The sequence below is a fragment of the Aptenodytes patagonicus genome, chromosome Z (assembly GCF_965638725.1).
Source record: "Aptenodytes patagonicus chromosome Z, bAptPat1.pri.cur, whole genome shotgun sequence".
NCBI classification, from domain to species: Eukaryota; Metazoa; Chordata; class Aves; order Sphenisciformes; family Spheniscidae; genus Aptenodytes; species Aptenodytes patagonicus.
Genome location: NC_134982.1, coordinates 56,136,789 through 56,158,998, shown reverse-complemented (window position 1 = coordinate 56,158,998; position 22,210 = coordinate 56,136,789). Strand labels below are relative to the sequence as shown.

Below are 22,210 nucleotides of genomic sequence, written 5' to 3'. Positions count from 1 at the left end.
ATGAGAAACACCCCACAGATACAGGAACCCCACAAAAACAAGCAATGTCTCAGACCTTCATTGTGAATGGACCAATATCATCAGTGTGGAACAGAGATTATGAGCAGTTTCATGCCCTTTGAGCTACTTGATAGGAAACAGATACAAAAGCTGCCAGAAGGTACCAAGAAACAGCTGAGCAGATCCAAGATCATGACAAAACTACAAGCCAACACGCTTGTAGTTTCACTACAGTTTCACTGACACACGCTTAGCCTACTGTGTTTTTGTGGCATCACCAAATGATCCAAATGCACCTCTGCTGCCCAGTAAGCTAGCCTACAGCTAACTTGACAGGACATGCATGCTAGACTCAGACCTCTTCAAGTAACCTTCAAACCTGACACATTATTTTCAGAAGACACTGACAAAAAAAGCCGATGTTCTCAGTGTAAAACTCAACTCCTGCGAAACCTCCTCCTGGTTTAACCAGTTTAAGCATTACTCCAGAGGATCCATCAATGTCCTAGAGTTCCCCTAGTTGCTAAAGACAATTTGGGAGAGGTCAAGAGGAAGATCTCTAGTGGCAAGGGAAGAAAAGATTGTTTTCAGCTCTAAAAGCCTAGGTTACATGGACAATAGCTGAGAACAGCTTATTTTTTTTAGGAGCTGTAGCCAGCTTTGAGACTACCTTCCCCAGCTCCATTGCAACATTATTCTAAATTATGAGGCTGTTCGCAAGGTCAGGATGCTGGCCCATATGTCCAGAGAGCAGCCAGCCTCACTCCTTGCAGCTGACAAAGCCCACAGCCTGTCAGCTGGGCATTCCTGTCCTGGGAGATCAAGAGTCCCGGGGTAAGGACAAAAACATGCAAATCACAAATTCCTGCCACCACTGGCAGCTCTGTAACTACAGAGGTATACAGGAAAAGTCAAAGATGCCACAAGCCCCCTTGGTCTATTTTTATTTAAGAATGGACTAATTCCAGCTCTGAATTCACTGGACACAAGTCCTATGAAAACAAGCCTCAGACACCTGAGCAAAGACTTCAGAGACTGTCTCCATCTCCAGTGGTGAATATGATAGCCTCCCCTCCCCTTGTGACTCTGAGTTTCTAAAACAACCCAGCCCCAACCAGCTGGCAAGCACCCTGACATTTACAGGGTTCAGAAAGCTTATCAGAGAGACCACTTTCCACTCACCACCTCAGTAACTCATGTTCCCTTCACATTCCCTACTCATACTTCCTGAAGGTCAGATCTAACAGGACAGATCCTCTGCGCAGGCCTGCTGTACAGGACTTGTCCTTGTCCAACACAGTTATCCCCTAAATCCCTGGAGGGGAAATAGCACGTTTTCTCTGGCTTTTAGCTGTCTGCAGGAGTTACAGCATCCTGTGAGGTCTCATTAACGTAAAAGCAGAAGAATTTTAAGAACACCATACTGGATTCATGCTCCTGTGCCTTTGTCACCAAGAGGAGAAACTCTTGTTGCATATTGTCTGTCTGAACAGGTACATTCCCACACTGCTAACAGATGGTGAGGCTAGCACTTAAACTAATCAGAACACACCTTGGTAGAAAAACATCAGTTGCCTGGATTTGTCTCCATGCCAATGTAAGAACATGTCTCATGCCAGTCACTTAAACTATACCTCCTGTTGTAAAGTTACGCAACAGGCTTGGGTTTCTGACCCTGATCAAAGAGACTGAAGATGCCTGCTATCGCCTCCACCACTTCTGCCATTAGGAAATGGCAGAATTTTGTTGCTGTTGCTGCAGCTTGCAGCATTCAAAAGCTTTTAGACTCAAGCACACATCCCTGCAGTCTGGCAATGCCCCACCTGCAGAGCTGAGCAGGTCATAGCACAGGTTTTCATTTTACATCTTCCTTGCTGCACACGGCAGTCGTGCACCCTCTCTGCCCGGTCTGACATGAGTGTTTCAGTACTCTGACACGCTCTCATGCTGGGATTCAGGACAGAAGTCTTGAGCACCTTCAAGCCCTCTGGTTTCTGTCCACCCACCACTCTCCAATTTGAATCGGGTCTTTCCAAAGGCTCCAGTTGCTCTGCCAGGGACCACTAGAGGTAAAACACTAAGACACAAGGGTATTACCCTGTTTAGCTTGAAGAGTAAGCTACAAGGCTACAATTTAGACCTCAAAAAAACATTTGGCTAATACTTACAGTCTGTCTTCTTCTGTAGGTGAAGTTCTTCCATAGCAGCAATCCCAGCTGTGTCCAGAAAGCCATCTTCCTTCAGCAAAGCCTAGGAGCTCCCTTTGTGCAGCAGCAGTGGCAGTACACAGCAGAGATGTTGTGGCTGGGCATTAACTAGGGAGGGGAAAAGTTGATAGGGAAAAGCTGTGTCAGTCAGAACAGAAAAGGCAACAACACAGGGAAAGGCAGAAGCTGCGCTCTGTGACCCCATGTAACCCTGCAGCCCCCCATGGCACTCCCCACCACCGCCTTCTTATAACATGCACTCCGGCCAAGTCTCATGGGTCTCAGTAAACTCAGATTTAGACTCGCTGTCTCTTACCTCAGAGCTCCGAAGCACAAAAGAATGCAATACCCACAGGACAACAATTTTCCTCCTTCCTGCCCAAAAATTCCAAGAGCAAGAACAGCCCAGAACAAGGATAAAATCATAGGCTTTGAAAGCTGATTTAGAGACCCCTCTGAATAAGACCGAAACATGTAATTCAACCTTTTTTTTTTTTTTTAAAAAAAAAGTTTATTTTCATATTTACTTTTATAATGGGTAAAAAGCCTGCTGCCAAATTAGGAAAGCCTTTGTTTTGAAGTCCAGTCAACACCACCACTTGTAAAAGAAAATGCTATGCACTTAACAGGCAAGGGAGAAACATCCATTTCCTTGAAGGTAAGTGACTAAGAATGACCCTGCAGCCATTCATATTTGGATAAAGTGAATGGAAAATTGCTGTTGAGTCAGTGTTCAGGTCTTGCAACCACCTGGCCTCCAACACTACTGTGAATTGGATGCATTCAGTATGCACCTTGTGCAAGTATGAGAAAGTATAAAGGGTTAAAAAATACATTCATCTCTTTGGTGGCTATTAATAATAGCATGATATAGGCTTGGCTACACACAGACTTCCAGGAAGACTCAATCATATGGAAAGGTGAGCTTACAGTATATTAGTTAAACTTCATTAAACCTTTTTTCCAGAATTAATTTGGCATAGCTTAATTTGAGTCTAAGGCCACTTCAGATTAAGAGTAGTTTCATTCTGAGTAAGCATCCACACAGGAATTTAGTTAATCCACATCAGATTAATTCTGATTTATGTACTTGAACACACTCTGTTGACAGGCTCAGTGTTAAGAGGACAGCTAGCAGCCAATTCAAACACAGTGAGAGAACCATTCCCTCCAACATCTGTTAAACACACATGCTTTTGATTCTAGCGTCCCACATACCAGTACCCTAGCCCTATGATTCAGAGTTGCATGCCTGATTGCAAACTGCATTGAAAACGTTCCCAAAAATCCATAAATGTGTTCAGAACATAAGACTTCCTCAGGAAATGCTCTGACCAGTCCTACACAGGAGTAAGACTAGATGATAATTGGCAATTCTGGCTGTGAGCTTTGAGTTAATGAACACTTGTGGCCTTTAAGTCTCATCCAAAAGTAAATTCCATTATTACAATGACTTGCAGATTAAAAACTTGTCTCTAATAATATAGGTCTGTGTTACAAAAAAAATGTCCCTAAGATGACTAACAAAAACAATTAAACCCATTACACTGAGTTCTACAGATAATTACACTGTAGTATCACAACAGGACAACAGTGCTTCTTAATGCCAGTACAGGGGAGCAAAGAACAATAAAAAACGCCTACAGTACCCTACAAATTGAACCTCGTGTCAGCATGCAGGCAGCTGAGTGTACAGTCAGCATGGGCTCATTAACTTCTGCTAGGTACTGCTGTAATTCACTGACATGGCCTCTACAGATGCTCTTTCAGAGGGATGCCCAACTGATCTAACAGGAGAGCCTTCCTCCCCTGCCCAGTGCTTCCTGCTGGTTGGAACACCCTGACACTAACACATTCCAGCTGCACGCAAATCTGACTGGTAGATAGTGAATTCCCAGACACACTCAGAGTGAGGCACTTGGCAGGCTAATAGCGCATCCACAACAGGGAAGAAAACTGCCCTTCATGGACAATCTCAGAGGACAAACCCTGACTGCTGAGGACTATGCATGCATGCTCATGGACCCAAAGCACACCTTTGCCTACAGGCTTGGATACGGGGGGGCTTTGCAGCACCTCCTTTGCATGTCAGTATTACATATTTAAAGCTGCAATTAACATGTAATCCAGAGACAAAACTAAGTAGGGAATATTATCACCCCTCCTTTGTACCCCCTCCACTAACTCATTTCTGCTCAGGATTCAGGGGATTTGGCAACAATGCTTTTACTCGCCCTACTGAGCAACCTGGATTGCTACTCACGTAGTGCACAGGCGCTCCGTGACCACTAACTTGGTGCAAAAATCTTTCACAGAACACTAGGGGAATTGCTCTTTCCAAGCTTTTTTCCACAAGGATACTGGTCTGTGGGTCATAGACCTCAATTTGCTTTGCTGTGCTCTCCAGCATGCCACAAAACACAAGCCTTTCTGGCCTGAGTCCAATCCTGCAGCCACTGGCCAAAGTTCGGCGTACAGAAGTAGAGGACAGGAAGGGACTGCACAACCTTCTACAATCACTGGTAGTTATGCAACGTATTTTATCTTCAGAAGGGTATTCAGAGTACCCACTCCATACTCTCCCCTCTACAATACTGTCAACTCTCTGCAATGAACTTCCTTCCAATGCTTTCCAGCAATTACAGCTGAACGCCAGAATCCATGAGTATAAAGTGCCACAGGAGGAGTGCAAGAAGGATCCCAGGGAGAGCCAAAGAGACCTTTGGCATTCTCAGTGGAAATATACCCAACTCCTGTCCTGTGCCTTAATACCCTGCACGGAGGCAGAACAAAGCTTGAAGCAGTCTGTGGGATGTTTGAGCTAATCACGGAGTAGCTGGTTTAACCCATGTCAATGAAAATCCAGACACTGGTCCCTCGCAACTGCAGTCAGTCTGCAGGATCCGGAACACAGAAATACTGCTTTATAGAGGTTGTAGGGTTCCCATTGCAGTAGCAAACTGTAGTGAGATAAGGGCACGTATTTGCTCATTTAACACATTTCAGCTGATCAGCAGAAGCCTGTGCAGCCAGGAAGACTCAGCTGTGGCCATCTGCTTGGACTCCAGCTCTCTGGAGTTCAGCTAAACTTTACTGGAAGCAAAGCAAACGTTCTGGCCTTCAAATAAGGCCAGTTTGCCTGGATACAAGTTTCAAATGAAGCAAAAATATTGATTTCTAAGGACTGTACCTGAAGACTGGAAAACCTGGCCCAGATGTAGGCACTACCAGCTAAGTCCCTACATTAAACTAGAGGACAGGGTCTAACACTGGACTAATCACCAAGAGCACGAAACCTGAACGTGAAGTGTGCCCAGTTCTTCCAGTCATGCTGGGGCGACAGCTTCAAAGACATACTCTGCCCCAGTATCTGTTACAGACTGGGTAATACAGGTTTGTTGATGCCTACAGCTGTCTGATTTTGATCCACAGAGGCTGACATATTTGGTTCACTGCTGATACAAGTTAACTAGGTCCACTTGAATTACTAATGCATCAGAAAATGCTCTGCAAACTAAGAATCTCAGAGGAAAATGGGTTAGCACCCTTTCAGATGTTCTTCCAGCTGACAATAGGCAAGAATTGTAAGCCAGAGATGCAGAAAACTGATAGACCAAACACTCCCAGCTCAGTTGGAGTTGAAGTCCATCTCTATCTCCACTTCAGACTAGTCTGGTAAGTTCAACATGGCTGGGAAATCCAACTTGCCATTGAGCACTGCAGTGCCAAAACACACAAATACCAGCTAGTTTCCAATGCAGGTTTTTGTGTCTCACCTAAGTAAAATTTTGAGGCAACAGTAGGTATCACTCCTGACACTTACCCAGAACTGTCTAAAGCAACAGTACTGTTTCTGTCTAGAATAAGAAAAGCTGTGTGAATTATCACCATCGCGTAAGTTTTCTGTGATGCAAAGTACCACAGCTCTGCTGAAGAGAATGGGGATTTATACCTGCCAATACTGCACTTTAAAAGGACAGGTCCAATCTCCCGCTTTTATAAAGCACTTCATGAAAGTAGGAAGAATTCCCTCAACTGCAACAAATATTGCAACTTAGTTGTGGAGAGGTCTTTGTGTAAGACATCCAATTTTTTCATTGTGTTAACACTGCAAGTTTTCCAGCAAAGGTAGATACCAATATACAGCAATTTTAAGCCTAGAGACATCAGGCTTACTTCTCTTCATCACCCAGAAATCTATTTTTGTCTACCTCTGCTTCAGCATTTCTCCACCTCTTCACCAACATTTACAACACAACTGCAAAACTTAGACTACGTGGAACACACCAGGGGAGATTCAAATTGCCTACAACTTCATGGTATACCTGGCAGCTGTCTAGTAACTCAGGTGCAAACTCGAACTGCCACCTTACCACAAGTAAACAGGTATCATCAGAAGGGGCTGTCTGATAATTGAAACAGTAATGCACATTTGGAATAACATCCTGAATCCAGGCATATGCTCTATGCAACATGTAGATACAGCAACAAGCATCCAGTTAACCAGCCAGCGAAGGAAAAGTAAGGATTAAGAAGCCATTTTGTATTTAGCCAGCAAATAAATGGTGGGGATCCAGTATACAGAGGTCCCTGCATGCTCTACCAACATGCCACTCAGACTTGTGCACACTTAACAGGCTATTTGTCAGGTTTCTCAAGTTTTCCCAATTCCCGACAAAAAACACACAGGAGGGATCAAGTAAAAGACATCCGAATACTTCCCCAGATCTTCTGATAGAGTTTCCCCCAAGTCTCTTCCTAGGGAAAAGCTTACCCTTACAATTACAAAAGAGCTTGTTTAGCCTGCAGAATCAGTGGACATCAGAGGATGGGCAGGAGGTGCAAAGCAATCTGCACCTACCTTCTGATCCGGCCTGGGGCTCCCACTTTGCTCTTAGCAAAGTTCTAACACCAGGTCAGGACCTTCTCTGCTCACCCAGACCAGCCGCCACAACACCCACCAGCACAATTAAAGCATAGGGTCCACACGCTTGTCCCATGGCCTGCCTTAGCAGAAGACTCCCTGCACGTGACATTTCTCCCCCCGCTGCAGAAACCCTGCACGGCCTCAATTGCAGGGCTGCAATTCCATCTCAGTGTGCAATTCAGAAAATTACTCTTAAGAGAAAGTTAGGCTACAGAGCAACCTCTGAAAACGCTGACAGTGAAACACATACTTCGACCAACCCATTCCTTCTAGATCAGTGCTACCCACTACTTGGAAGTAGAATGGCTGTTGAAAAGTCCATTAGCTGGTATGCCAACCATAGAGTCTCCAGACCTAATCCATCTTAAATACAAAGCAATGTATTTTTACAGCTGTAGATTTAAAGAGGAAAAAAGCTCAAGTGGCAGAGAATCAATTCCCCACCCCCATGCCTGGTGTCTGTACTAAGTAAACATAAAACAGCCTTCAAAAGCAGCTTTCTGCAAACAATGCAGCTGTTTGCTTTCTTTTGGGGGCGAAAGACCTTTCCCCTAGAGAAGAAATCACTATTTAGTCAGGGAACAAAGCGAACTTATCAAACCTTATGAGACTGGAACATTTCAGGATTCTGGCAAGAGGCTATAGACCCTTTATGTCTCCAGCAATGACTTAAACCCAGTCCTGGTCAGCAGAGCTAAAAGCTTTTACTAGTTGATGAAGGTTCAGTGGCTTCCATTAAATCAGTTAGCAGCCTCTGTGCCGTTATCTCAGGCAGATTTTCCACATCACAAAAGCTACCACCACTAGCAGCTCTCCACAGACCAAGCAGCTATGGAGAGTACCAATCTAATATCTAGAGATGATGCCCTTATGAGGGGAAAAAAGGCATTATTTGCTGGACACAGCACAGGCTTGAACTACTAGAGCCAGTGCTGTTCCTCTCCCACGAGCAGACATGGTTTAGCACTTTATGCTTTCTACCTCAGACAAAAAGTTGTACACCTGCTTAACTCCAATAGCTTTTGCCTATATATGTATCCAGTCAAACGAGACCCACTTTGGAAGAAAAGAGGCAACTAAAGCACAAACACCAGATTTCAGCAGAAACACAGTCCTCTTTGGGAACACTGAGAAATGTCTTAACATTTCATTTCCTTTAGGCAGTGTCAGGCTGCATTTTGTGGAGCAAGGAATATCATGAGCAATGTCAACTCTGCAAAGCCTAGATCCAAGGCCAAAGTCCCCCAGTGATCCATATGCCATCAGTTGAGAGCAGTCCCAGTTCACGAGGGCTGCGAACACCAAGGCAGGACAGAAGTGCCTGCCTCATGAACTGACATTTTGACTCAAACAAGACAAAGCATCAGAGAACTAGTGGTCTGGATGGGCATTTGGGTAGCAGAGGTGCAGATTAAGCCACGAGTCCAGAATTAAATCCATATCTCCCAAATCAAGGTCTAGCATCTTGGTCACTTCTCTGCAGAGCACCAGGATTTCACTTCTTCCAGCATAGTAGCTACAACCAAGAGACTTAAACAACTGCATCCATTTTGTACAACTTATGACTGTGCAAGGCCATAAGAAGCTCTCAAGGCACAAGTATTTGGAAGACACATTCACCATAACTTCCACAATTCCCAGAAAGCAAAGAGCACCTTGCATCTATGCAACTTCAAATGAGACTAAAGGAGGAAGAAAAACAGCATTAATCTCAATTCTGTTGAATTAGGCTAGACAAAGAGCAGCTGTGGACAAACACAAGCAGTTTTTTTATCCTGCTGCTAGAAGTCTAATTGGAGACAATATCCTCAAGCAGAAACAGCCAGTGCATAAAGAATCAGAAGTAATGTCCATTCTGTGATCAAAACAACTCATACAAAGCTTGCAAAACCCACAGAGATGGGAATGCCAGATTTGCTTCTAAAACTTTCAAGAAGTCAAAAAACTTATGACATCTACTGGAGCTCTAGGAAAGAGGGGAAACTGCCACCCAAACAATAATAATTCTATAGGAATAACAGTATTGCTCTTTTAAAGTAATCTTTTAACCCGAAGAGCCTGAACTAAGTTACAAAAAGGTGCCACAAAAGGTGTTAGCAGCACAGAGAGTTCAAGCAACTCACCTGAGGCCACAAGCAAAGCAAAAGCAGAGAGGAGAATATAACTACCAGATCCCACACGTCTGTCTCCTGGTTTAAGCCCTGCTGGACTCTGTAGCAATCACAAGCAATGCATGATCAGCAGTGGAGGTGTGAGCTTTGAACCTACAGCCTGCTGCCTGGGACACAGGATCGTTATCAGTGGAGACACACAGACACTAAAAGCAAGTCTTTCATAACCTCCCCACAGAGGACATTTCTCTCCCATTTGCCAAATGAGTATCGGACACCAAGTTTCCTATTCCATCCAAAAAGTCATTCAGTGAGAAGTGCTTTCCTCTTCAGAATCACCCAGGTCACATCACAGGGTTTACGCCGACTCTTGTTAACAGTGTGATTGGAGAGCTTCTGGATCAGCAGGCAAGAATTTAATTAGGACCACAAGCAACAATATTTGGGTGGCAATTCTTGGCAAGATCCTCTACTAGTTTACATCACTTTACGCACATTGACTACCTGGCCTTAGGTTAGGTAGTAAACAGGTTCTGGCCTTGTTCTTCAGTGCTTACTAATAGTGAAAGCAACTAGTACATTGCTTTCAACATGGCCATCCATCTGCCCTCTAAATAACAATGATTTGTATGACAGGCACACTTTAAGATCCACCTTCATGTTAATCCACAACCACTTTAACTCATTTTCCCTCCTTGAGGAGCATGCTGAATTTTGCAAAACTAGTATTAAAGGATAGTGCCAAAACATCAGGAAGCTGATGAAACAGTCTCATGGAATCCCTCTAGCAACATGCCACCTCTGGTCCAGACAAAACTGAGACACCGAACATCTCACTTGTCCACAGGATCCTTAAGGCAGCATGCGCACAGCTACAAAACACTGAATAAATGACTTCCCTTTGTGATCTAAGGGGAGCCAACCTCACTGAAGATTGGAGACAAACAGTGGAAAAGAACCCCTCCTTTTAGCACAGGCTGACAATAAAATACCTATTCACTACCTGCTTTAACTGCTGCTATTAAAACAACTAATGACATAACCCGAGCCAAATACTACGTTTTGCTTACTGCACTAGGTACTACACAGAGAAGGGAGCCTGGATCTTGCTCCGGCAAGAGTTGGAACTAATACAATGTCACGTTAGGGGCAGAAATCTGGCTTCCCAACTATTCAGGCAAAATGGCAAAGGGTTTCTAAAGGTATTTAGCCTTGGCACTAGGACTGAGCAAATGGATTTTTCAAAAGTCAGTACATTATGTGCTGAGCCTTTCTGAATGCTCCACTATTAACAGCTGAGCAGAAGATCATTTTGAAAGACCTGGCCCAGAATTAACATAATGAGCACTGAAATCCCTAGCCCTGAACTCCTCAGAGTATCTGTCTTCCCCTCTTCTGTCAAAGCCAAACTCCTAAGATGTATTTCTGGGCCACAGGTGGGCCCACCCCTACCAATCAGAAATAAACCACAGGGGACAGTTTTCCAAAGAGTCAAGTGCTAGCTTACAAAGTACTCCGTAATACAAATTGGACTGCATTTTCCAAAGTCCTCAGTGCCTCCTTAGACATTTACACAAAACCACGTTTTCAGAAATGGCTGGTGTTTTATAAACTTCCCTTGTGACACAATATGCCAAGCTGTTTTGAAAACCTGTCCCAGGTCACAGGGGAGCAATGTCTGCCTACCAGAATGACCACAACAACTGGTTCTCATTACTTCTAGCATGCTCGAAAGGCTCATTGCTGAAAACAAGCACAGCTCCAATGGAATGGAAGATGTCAAGCTTGCATGCACCACAGCTGGACTGACCCAAAGAAAAGCACATGCAAGAGACTCTTGCATGCACTTAGGCAAGAGGAATTGCTTAAAGTATAACACTCAAGATGAAATGTAGTCATCTATTTTACAAAAAAAAAAAAAAAAAAACCAGCTTCCACTGGAAGGTTGTGAAATACGTGAACCATTTCAACTTTCAAGATTACACTGAACGTCCCCTACTTTCCCCATACAGAAAAAAAAGCCAGAATCTAGTCCATTCTCTGGCAAAAACAAACACAAAAGCTGATTTGCTTTATCACGGCCAATGTCCAAAAATCCATAGTCCATATTAGCAGATTTTTTTTTTTTTGTCTCTCAGAGAATGAGGTCTTCTCTAGTGGAATCTAGAAATAATAGAACATCCTGCTAAAATAGTAATTGCGACATTTGAGCTCAATTCATGCCATTAAGCTTTGATCTCTGAGCAACTATAGTATCACCAGTACAGTCTGCAAAAAGCTGTGTTACACAGCCTCAGTCACTTTTTCTAGCTGATGAAGCATCCTGTTTAAGGACGTTATCTTTGCAACTAGGAAAAAGGGTGAAGCATTTCACATTGCAAAAGGTACTTTTCTGCTTGGCAGCAACCTCAAGGAGGAGAAGGAAGATAGGGCTCCCGCAAGAAAGCCATCAGCCTCATCAACTTTTAGGAAAAGAAGTCCACAAGCCCAGAGGGCGTTAAGACAGAAACACTTTTGACCACCACCCCTTCCACAGCACATCCTGGTCATTGAATCACTTTAGACAAAGCAGGCATAGATGTGGTTTAACGAAGTGTAACGCTGACAGGTGCTCCACAATCCTACTGCATAGTGGCTGGAGCATCACTGGCATGCTTGTATCTTCTATTGAGCGAAGTTACCAAGCCTTGCAGCTTTGCCATCACATTCATAAGGATTTTTTTGGGAAAGGAAAGTCTTCTCCTACCTCTTGTTTTTGTAACTTGCTCATCATCTTGGGAGAAGACAAGGACACAAACTGTGCCCAGTACAAGATCAAACTGCACTTTGAGGTGTATACCTGCCCTGTAACATCAAAAGAAACTTTACTGTTATTTTCCTCTTCATCTTTGCCATTTGGGACCATCATACCATAAACCAGCACGTGTGTTCAGTAACAGAGCAGAACACAACATGGCTTATACTGTACAAAACATCCCAGTGGTGCCTTTGAGATTCACTGGCATAAAGAATAAGCTGCCTGTTAAGCTTGATATCTACACAACTGTACTGGTATCTGTGGCATAGGTATAAGTAACAGCAGAGGAAACAGAAATATCCCTGAACTACGCAGAAAAAAAACAGCCGAGAAAAAGCCTCTAGCACAATGAAAGGAAATGACATTGTCGAAAAAAGCAATAAACTGGCAAAGGCAGTATTTATCAGCCATTGTCAGCTTGAGCAGAGTTTGATCCTTAAAAGCCTACAACAGACAGGGCCACAACAAGACCTCAGCTCCCACATGGCTACCATCTAACTGTACAGATTTGGAAGCTAGTCATTCACTAAAGTGATAAACAGATGTCCGAGTACTTTTGAAAGCAATGAGTGTCAGCTATGAAGAGGAATCAATTTCTGATAAATCTTGGCAACCAATACAGAGTTCAATAACCACTTATCTCTAAAGTTATTCATAGAAGAATATGAAAATAATTGGCACACATGGTAAGAAGGAAGGTGCCTGCTGTGGCAGGTGTGGTACAGGGCAGCTAGCTGGGAGCACTGCCAGAAAGCATGTGCCAATCCTCTCCGTTTTGCCTGATCCACAGAGGAAATGGTTGTTCCACACACTTTATATTCTCTCGCTCCAGCTGTACAACCCATACACCCGCTGCTGAAGCTTCAATCCTTAGGGTCAGCATGACAGTTCACAGATTTTAACACCATGCACAGACAGATCTAAGAGAAGGACGACAGAATTTGTTCATGTCCTAAGATATACCTCATGATGCAGAAGGATTCAGGACAGAGCCCCGTTAGTCTGCTCCAATAGTTTCAAGGGACCAAGCATGGAGGTGAAGAGCTGTGGTCTGCTCAATTTCAACCAAATGACTCGGAACAGAAAACACTTCAGGTAAGCACAGAAGTGGCATGAAATGCCGAAAGGAAAAGCAGTAAGCTTGCAAGAGATAAAAGTAAACAAAAGTTTTGCAAGTTTTTAATGGATATAGGATCCAAAACATAATTTTTTGTTGAGCTTAGGATATCCTTAATGGTGATGAGAAAGTCCCACTGGAGTCAAAGCAGACTCCCACAGACAATCCAGTTGACTGCAATTATGTCTGGTTTTATATATGAACACAGTTGAGAAGAAAGATGTAGTGGTGTGGAATAATAAATGTATGTCACAAGAACTGGGAATGAAGCTCTGGAAGACATGGCAATCAGGAGAACAAAAAAATAACCTGGAAAAATAAGATCTGAAGAAATCTGAAAACAGATGGTATACAGGTGATGGTATCAGTTTGCTAGAAGAAGGAAGCAAGTCCAGATCTCTCCAAAGACAGTAGAAAAACTCCTACTACTTACTTTAGGATGAATATTTAAATATAGGTTTGAGAGAGCTGGGAAACAAAGCAGTAAGAATTGCTACTCTGATTTAAGAGGGTAAAGAATAATTAAAATATCTAAAATACTTTAAAACAAAGAAATTAGATAAAAAAACACAAATAGACCAAAATACAAATGCAGGGTCAATTTAGTTTATTAAATACGAACATTTAGGGGAGGACTAGATTTTGAACTTTGACTCCTATACTGCTACCAGAATGAAATGTCCGTGCGTCTCTGCACTTGGAAAAAGTTGGTGCTGCTTTATTGTTCAGATGAGGAGAGTTTTGGGTTTGTAATCCATTCAAATTTAGTCCTAACTCTGCTTTTATCAGCAGCCACAGCCAAACTCTTGCTAAGGGAGCATAATTACAATATGGGGAAGAGGAAAACAGCCATCAATAGATCCCTAGAATATCAATATATTCCCCATGAATACAGCTCTCAGACAAAAGAACATGTATAATAATTTGCTTGTTTCTTTTAAAGGCACAAAAATTCACCTGGAAAAGCAGACGCTACATCTGAAAACCTGGGACTTAAACCCAGGTTGCTGACACTAGCAACACAGCCTACAGTCTTTAAAAAGATGCATTACCTGCTGCAGGTGGGAAAACATACACTTTCACTTCTACCATGAAGAGTATAAATTTTTGTCATGTCATTGTTACAACAATGGTGAAAGCAGATATGAGGAAACGGGGGCAAGTCATCACAAGGAGATGGGCACAGGTGCTGGGAACCAGGTTCTCCTGGTCCCTAGTCCTGCTCTTGTCACCTACACCACCACTGCTGCTGCTCTGAGACCTTCCACATGGCTTAATTTTGGGTTTTACTAAGCTAACAACCAAGAATGAATATTGCCTGCACGGTTTGCTTGCCTGCTCCCAGTAACAACCATTCACTTGGAAATGGGCTAGTAAAACTGCAGATTGTTTCAGGGAACCAAGCAAGTAGGGTGGTAACAGGTTTTGGCCACCTCTGTCTTCCACACAGCCCTGCCTGCTATTTGCTAAAAAGGAAACCAGACCGCCAGAACGATCTCTGAACTGTGTGGTCAGAGGCTCTAACTTTGTTTGTTCTTTCCCAGAGAATGACCTTGCTATCTAGCCCAAACCAGAACAGTCTTGGAAAGGCTCTTTTGCTCTCCTTTTTCTGTCTAATACCAATTGTTCCTTAAAAGTTAGCATAACACAAACCGATCTCGTTGCATTAGCTAGAGCTCTGCTAAGCAACACTCCTCCAGAAAATATCAGAAGAGGAAAAAGGTCAGCTTGTATGTACATATTTACGCCATTCAAACTGATGTGCATTTTTATAATCTATGATTGAGTTTTTTCACTAATAACCCAACGAATAAAGATCTGAATGCTCCCATTTTTCCTACAGTGTTAGCCTGTTGTGTCAGGAAAGCTGCATCAACAGTTTTCCATCCTACTCTGTCTCGCTCTGTCCTTGAGGCAAGCTCACATGCTTTTTCCCCCCCCAACGACAAATGCTAAAAAAGACAGGGCTAGCTTTGCTGCCACCTATTTTAAAGAAACAGATGAAAGAAAGAGACGAAAACAATGGAGAACAGGGTACTCCAGTCAGTAGTTCAAATCATGGTAATTCTTCTGAGTTGCTCTATGTGACTTTTACACGACCAATAGAAATACAAAACATGTAGCTACAGAATATGAAATATTTTAACTTTTTTGTGGTGATCATCTTTTGAACACTACAAATAGAGTCTTACCATGGTGTTTTTAGTCTATACTCAATAGATATACTATATATATACACTTAATATCAGTAACTACAGATGTGCATGCTTGGTAACTACACAGAAAACTTTCAAGCATTCAGGATTAAAATCCTCAGCCAGCGTAAGTATCAGACAATCTCAGAGAGTGCTGATTTCTACCATGTCAGACCTGGAGAAAGTGGGTAGAATCCCTAGCTGCCTCAGATGAACATGGAAAATGTCATACATATAAAATATGTTTTACTAAACAGTAGGTCCTGACTCTAGCCCCTCTCACAAGCAGGAGTCGTCAAGAATAACCAGCCTAATAGAAACACGCTGGTGTTTGGTCAGCCATGGCCTCTGGACTTATTTCAGGATTTGGTGTGTTGCCCAGCCTAGGAAACCTATATAAACACCAAGGGTGCTTGCTCTGAGGTTACTTAAACAAAGTGCTAGTCTGGTTCCCTTTCTGCTCCGCTCCTGTCATCATCTTTGTGCTGGCACCAGTGCTCACAAAGCCATGAGAAGACTCTGAACACAGGATGCTGAAAAAAAAAAAAACCACAACCAAAAAATCACCAAGCAGAAAGTAGAGAGTTTGTTCTCAATTACTCACCCCGGGTTGGTGAAGTCCAGTGCCAGCATGGAGGATGAAACAGACAGGGAGAGAAAAGAGAACAGGTGCTCGGGGGAAAATGAAGAAGGTCCATTACTAGCTCACTAGCAGCCTTCAATTATTCTGGATTAAAGTTCTGAAGAAACCACACCCCAAGAAATATTGTGCCTGCATGGTGCAACGCATGTGATAAACACTAGCACAGCTGATCACGTCTGGCCACAGATGGACGAGTTCAGTACCCATCCTCCTCCTGCTCTGTCTTTGTGGGTCTAACTCTGCCAGGCGAACTCACTGGTGAGACAACAGGCTTGCAGAGATAAAGGCAAGGGAAGACTTGCTTTCTGAATTGTGTATACTACACTTGATTAACACATGAGAATGCTCCAGCCCAGAATCTGCATAGAAGGTCCCCAGCCGCTTTCCTCAAGTCACTGAGGCTTATTCCTGAATCACAGCATACTGTTTTACCTTTGCACAGTCAGGGGGAAGTTCAGCCTAAGGAATGCTAGAGAAAAGGCTACTCCTGGAAGAAAGGCCAAAATAATTTTACTGACCTTTTTTTAAGCTCATGGCATTTCATCTTCTGTATTTCAGCATTTCACTGGGAGCCGCTCTTATCTACACTGGGATGCTAGATGTCGAATCTGGTGCCAGACCAAGTCTGCTCACACCAATAGCACTGAGCTACACTTGTTTTTGAGAACAAATTTAGCATTACAAAAAAGGTTTGCCAGCAGCTGCCTGTGGCAAACTGATTTATAAATGTGCCTCAATCTCACTGGGTGAAGAGACCATTAAGAAACTTTCAACATACCTGCTTGCACTGCTGTGCAGCTGTATTCAGCGGAAATTTGGAATTGATATCCAAAAGATTACCATGACTCCTGCAAATGCCAAAATCTTACATATAGCTGCACCCGAGGTGTTTGTTTCACACTAATATCATATGGCTAAGTGTACTGCAGCAGCAACTTATCAGGGGAAAGTTATTGTGAATGGTGGGGGCTAGCTGCTTGATTACTACACTCTGACCCCAGATGACAGCAATTATGATCTCTTGCAACCCCGAGGCCAGCAGGTATCTCCTCAGAACACCTATAGTGAGCATAAAAAAGCATCAATTTTTTAAAGCGACGCATTCTCAACTGAAAAAGTTCAACGAATTCTACCATACAGCTCGTGTTCCACGCTACCAAACTTTTATCCACACTTTGTTCAGTTGATTTCTAATTCTTACCATAATCAGCCCTACCAAATTATGATTACATGAGAAACAAGGTGCTCCATGTCACGAGTAAAGGCATCAGACTCATGCCCTTACTCGTCCAGGCCATACCAGATACAGACTGTATCATACCACTCCTACATAAATTAAAATTCAAATTTGCACAATGAATTATGAAGACCCACCAACAGCATTTGTATCTGTTACATCAGTAACACGCTGCCGAGTCCCAGGTAGTGCACATTCAGCTTAATAGCCTACAGGAGCATCACAGAATCACACACCGATGTGTGTTACGGGAAAGTCTCAGCACACGTTGCCACTCCCACTTGTTAGGGAGGCAAGCTGTGCCACAAGGGCCAAGCACAAAAAGCATCTGCACTGAACGTTTACTACTATGACCCCCTTTCAAAACTGAGCAAGACTGCTCCATTACAAAAGCCTTTCGACGGCAAGCTTGGCCATCTGTTGTTAATGGAACATCCCCAAGACATAACTGTTCTCTGCAGTACGAGCACCAACTCATTTTCAAAGGCACCTCCAAACCGAATTTTAATGCGTTAATCCAGATCAATAATTTTCAACAAGGTCCAACTGCTCTTTAGGCTTCAGTTTAGCACACATTTACATCCCTCTGGCTTCAATAAGGTCTATTCCAACACACTAGAGATGAACTTTGATCCTCCAAGTAAGTTATTTGTACAACCTTAAAATCTCCAAGGCCAACAGCTGGGGGAAAGGGGGCACTACCGGTTTATGTTTAAAACAGGCAAAAATACTGTTTAATATGAACTTTTAATTTAGAATTGGAGCACCTTTCCTAATACATTTTAAGCATTTGGGCAGTTGTGCACCTCCAGAACTAAGCAGCAGTATTTTCTAACAGGCTGATGATAGGTCGTAATGTAGCAGTCCAGACTTAACAACAGTCGGGCACGCAGAAGCAAGATTTGTTGCATGCAACTGAACCTCCTGCCCATCACAAAAGCGGCCGGACCGATCTTTTGTTTTTACACTCCCCCTCATCCCAAGGCCCTTCCCTCTCCCCCCACGACTTCGTCGTGTTCACGTAGGAGGGAGGGGGATGAAAGCCCTCCCGTTATCTTCTAGCACCCACCAGGGCTGGAAGAGGCGGCGGTAAGGTGAGCCACCCTACGCGAGCGCTGCCAAGTCAGAGTCGCCTCGCTCAGGATAAGCTAAAATAAAGTAATTATAAAAAAAATAAGCACACACCAAAAAAGCCCCACTATTAGACCCTTCCCGATCCCCCGCTACCCAGCAAGCCGTCCTCCGGGCAGCGCTCCTGACACGCTGGGCACAGCGAGCGGCACCACGCCGGAAAACAAAGCCAAAGCAAAACAAAAAAAACCCACTTATTTGCTTTTTTCCTCTCGCTTTATGCCGCCTGCTCCGGGCGGACCGGGGACAAGCGGGGAAGCCTCCCCCGACAGCTGTCCGCGGCGCGTCCTCCCCGCCGCCGCCTACCTCCCCGGCCGGCAGCCGCCGTCGGTCCCGCGGGGAGTCAAGCCCAGCCGCGCCAAGCCGAACCGAACCGAACCGAGCCGAGCCGAGCCGAGCCGAGCCACCGCCTCCGCTCCGCGCGCCCGGCTCCCGCTTCCCGCTCCCCTCTCCGCTCCCAGCGCCGGCCCCGCTCCCGCTGCCGGCCGCCCGCGCCCCGCAGTGCCTCTTATAGGGCGGCGCGGAGCTGCCTGCGGCGGGGGCGCCCGCCCCTTCCACGGCCGGGGCCGCCCAGGAGCCTGCTTTTCCCCTTCCCTCTGGTGTCCTCTCTCCTCTTTCTCTTTTCTTTTTCCTCTTTCCCTTCTTCTTTTTCCCCTCTCCTTTTCTCTTTTCCCCCCTTTTTTTTTCCTTCCCCCCCGCAGCGGCTGCTAAAGGGGGGGGGGGGGGGGGGGGGGCGGGGACGCGGTGATTTGCATGTGGGCGTGCACATTGCAGCCAAAAACAAACTGCGTGGCTGGGTACGTCCGCCGCGGCCCCGCCACGGCGGGATCCGGGTGGGGTGGGCTTGCTGCCTTGCTTTTTGCGAAACTCCGCGCTCCCAGGTGCGTGAGGAGCATCCCAGCCCCTCGCGTCTGGCTCCCACGCCTGCCCCCCCGGCCGGCCCTTCCTGAGGACCGTGGGCAGAAAGAGGAGAGACGCGGGCAGTGGGTACCTGCGAGGTCACCCTGCTCCCACCGCCGTCAGCTCCGCGCCTGCTCGGCTCCCCGCGTCTTCGGAGTTGAGCCGGTGCAAGCTGGGCACAGGTACATCCTCAGCTGTCCGGCTACAGAGCGTACCAAGAGCGCTGGCCTGCCAGGAATCAATTAATAATAACCAACGTCAACAGGACCAGAATTTGTCCTCCATGTCACTTACGGTAAGGAAAAGGCAAGGAACTGTGAAAGCTAACACTCTGATACTTGCCCATAGATAAGGATGAATTCAGTTGCGTCAGTTCTTGGAAAAATTGACAACCATTCACAAACTTAAGAAAAAAATAAATCTCAATTTATTTTTAAAGGTTCACAGTGCCCAACTTGACTTGCTCCAAACACAAAATCCATAAATGATGGCGTGTTTCAGCTGCCTGAGAAATTGCCCGTGTTATTGATCTTAGCAATTACTAAATTCTCAGATGGCTGAGGGTGTCACAGTTCCTTGTCCTCCCAGATGGGCTCCTCCCCTAGAAACATCGCACATCACGCAACCCCTTCCAAATTTTTTGCATGGTACATGGCAGCAGCACTTAAAAACACTGCAGTGCAATCTGTGAAAGTGCAGCAGTGCATTTTCAAAGCATAAAACGGTCTGTGAATGAAAACAAGTAATGCACAAAAGGCAGGCAACTCTAAATTACGGTTCCCTCTACAGACATAATACACTGCCATTGCTCTTCTGCAGTGAAGTGGTTGATGTTACCGTTCATGCTGTTAATGCTTTGCCTCATTATGAGCAATCTGGATGATACATGGTTACTGAAGGAACTGTATCTTCGAGTTTCCTGACTTGTATTTCGATGCTCAGCTTACCACCATTGTATTTCTCCAAGTGGCATAGGAATACAAATACCTGACAGCAAACTCCAGAGAGCTCAGTCTGATTGTAATCTGAAATAATACTATGCACTGGAGTCTCACAGATAGCAGTAAATATTCAAATTAATAATGCAGACCCTTCTAAACTGAATAAAAGCTGACACATTCATTTCGGCAGTGACCCAAGCTCCCTCCCTCAGTCACCATCTCACAGAGGGCTCAGGGCTCCACAAAATGAAAGAGCTCCTGGTTCTGATCTTGGTTTCCCCATTGTACCCACTACATAACTTCACTGACTTAAACGGATTTGCGCTGTTTGTACCTTCATCTGGTTGTAAAACTGAAATAAAAATTGGGTCTTTAATGTATAAATGCAGCTGTGTTTTTCACCATATACTAGAGCTTTCCATCTTTACACATTTCCAAACATTTACTGGATCATAATTTTAATTTGTAAAATAAATAATTTCAGCATGTTTACTCAGAACACAGGGAGAAAGAGTACATTTAATTTACTATCAGTAGAGTGTTAGGGCTCATCCCACACAGTAAAGAGTCTGAAAGAGAGTGAGGTATTCTGGATAGGGTTTTCAAAAGAATTAGTGACCTGACATCACTGGAAACAGCGCTACGTCAATATCAAAGATCTGAAAATTGCCCTCCTACTGGTGTCTCCTTAAACCAGGTTCCTCTAAGGAAAGTGTGGGTTTTTTCAGTATCATCGGAAGGCTGGATTTTTTAAATTCTGGAAATCGGTATCTGTGCCAACTGTTAAAGGGTTTGGACAACATTTTCCAATAAAGCAGTGAATATACAGCTGTCCATGAGAAGCAAATGGAGCATTTAATTAATTTGCTCTGTTAAAATACCTGTAGGATGGTGGAAGAGCATCTTGTGCACCACAGGATAGCATTTCTCTGCTTTTGCATTTTCCTGGTTGCATGACAGTGGCATCAGGTCACTGAGAGCCAAGTGCTGACAAATGGTAGAAGAAGGATGACAAGAGAAGGGGGCATGGTTAGATCCGATGGCTAGGCTGTACAAACACAAAATCAATAGCCATGCTGAGAATAGTTTCTAAGAATAACACTGACAGTACTTATATTTGGGTGGCTTGTGTTTTCAGAATGGATGAGCACATGCGGCTCCTATAGATTTCTCAGAGACATTTGTACCTCCCAAGTCTTACAACCACAGCAAACATTATGTTGGCTTTTATGTCCTGCAGAAGGTGTGAGAGGCCTTTACAGGCAAAGCAGTCTCAGTCAGGGAATTCTGCTTAATTTAATTTATTGACAACACAAAATTTCAACTACTGATTCAGATATTGAGGGGAAAAAAAGAAGACATAAACAATTAAACACATAGGGAAAGACCTTTTCTCCTCCCTTCCCAAGCTCAGCTCCAGTTAAGCACCTCTCCTACACCCTTCCTAGTCTCAACATCCCTTGCTTTCAATAGGTGTTATATTCAGTCCCTCTCAATTCCTTCTGTGAGGCACTGGGCAATGTGGAAAGTTGCAGTCAGTGTGTAATCGTTCCTTTCTGCTGTTCCTTGCTTCTTACTCATTTTCCTCCACTGCTCCTTGCCTCTTACTGTTCGTCTGCTTCGCAGTGGGTCCTCCATGGGCCACAGTCCCTCCAGGGATGCCCCTGCTCTGGCATGAGTCCTCCATGGGCCACAGTTCCCCTCAGGGTGTCCCTGCTCTGGCATGGAGTGCCTCCTTCCGAGACTGTGTCTCTCCCTTCCATGTGTCTCCTCCACTTGTTCCTCCTACATCTCCTCACAGATCTCCTCACGTCTCCTCCAGTGTCTCCTGTCCTAGAGGCTGCTGCTCTTTCTTAAGTATGTTTGAGCAGAGGTGCCATGTGCTGCTCTCAAAGCTGGCTGAAAGCAGCTGTGACTGGCACAGAGCAGTTCATGGTCTCCTCCCTTGCAGCCCCCCGCTACTAAAAGCCTGCCAGTTATGCCCCATACACAGTTCCCATGGCA

The 22,210-nt window shown here is 44.5% G+C and overlaps 1 protein-coding gene across 1 annotated transcript in view; it reads right to left on the bottom strand.

Annotated features, from left to right (window-relative positions):
• The window catches only part of ABCA1 (ATP binding cassette subfamily A member 1), a 94,975-nt gene extending 76,166 nt beyond the window's left edge, over positions 1-18,809 (bottom strand). Inside the window, exons 1-2 of the mRNA XM_076362460.1 lie at positions 18,672-18,809; positions 2,169-2,315 (exon numbers count right to left, since the gene is read on the bottom strand). Coding sequence (XP_076218575.1) covers positions 2,169-2,234 — 66 coding nt within the window. The 5' untranslated portion in view covers positions 2,235-2,315; positions 18,672-18,809. The remainder of the gene's footprint in view (positions 1-2,168; positions 2,316-18,671) is intronic.
• Between the last annotated feature and the right edge of the window lie 3,401 nt (positions 18,810-22,210).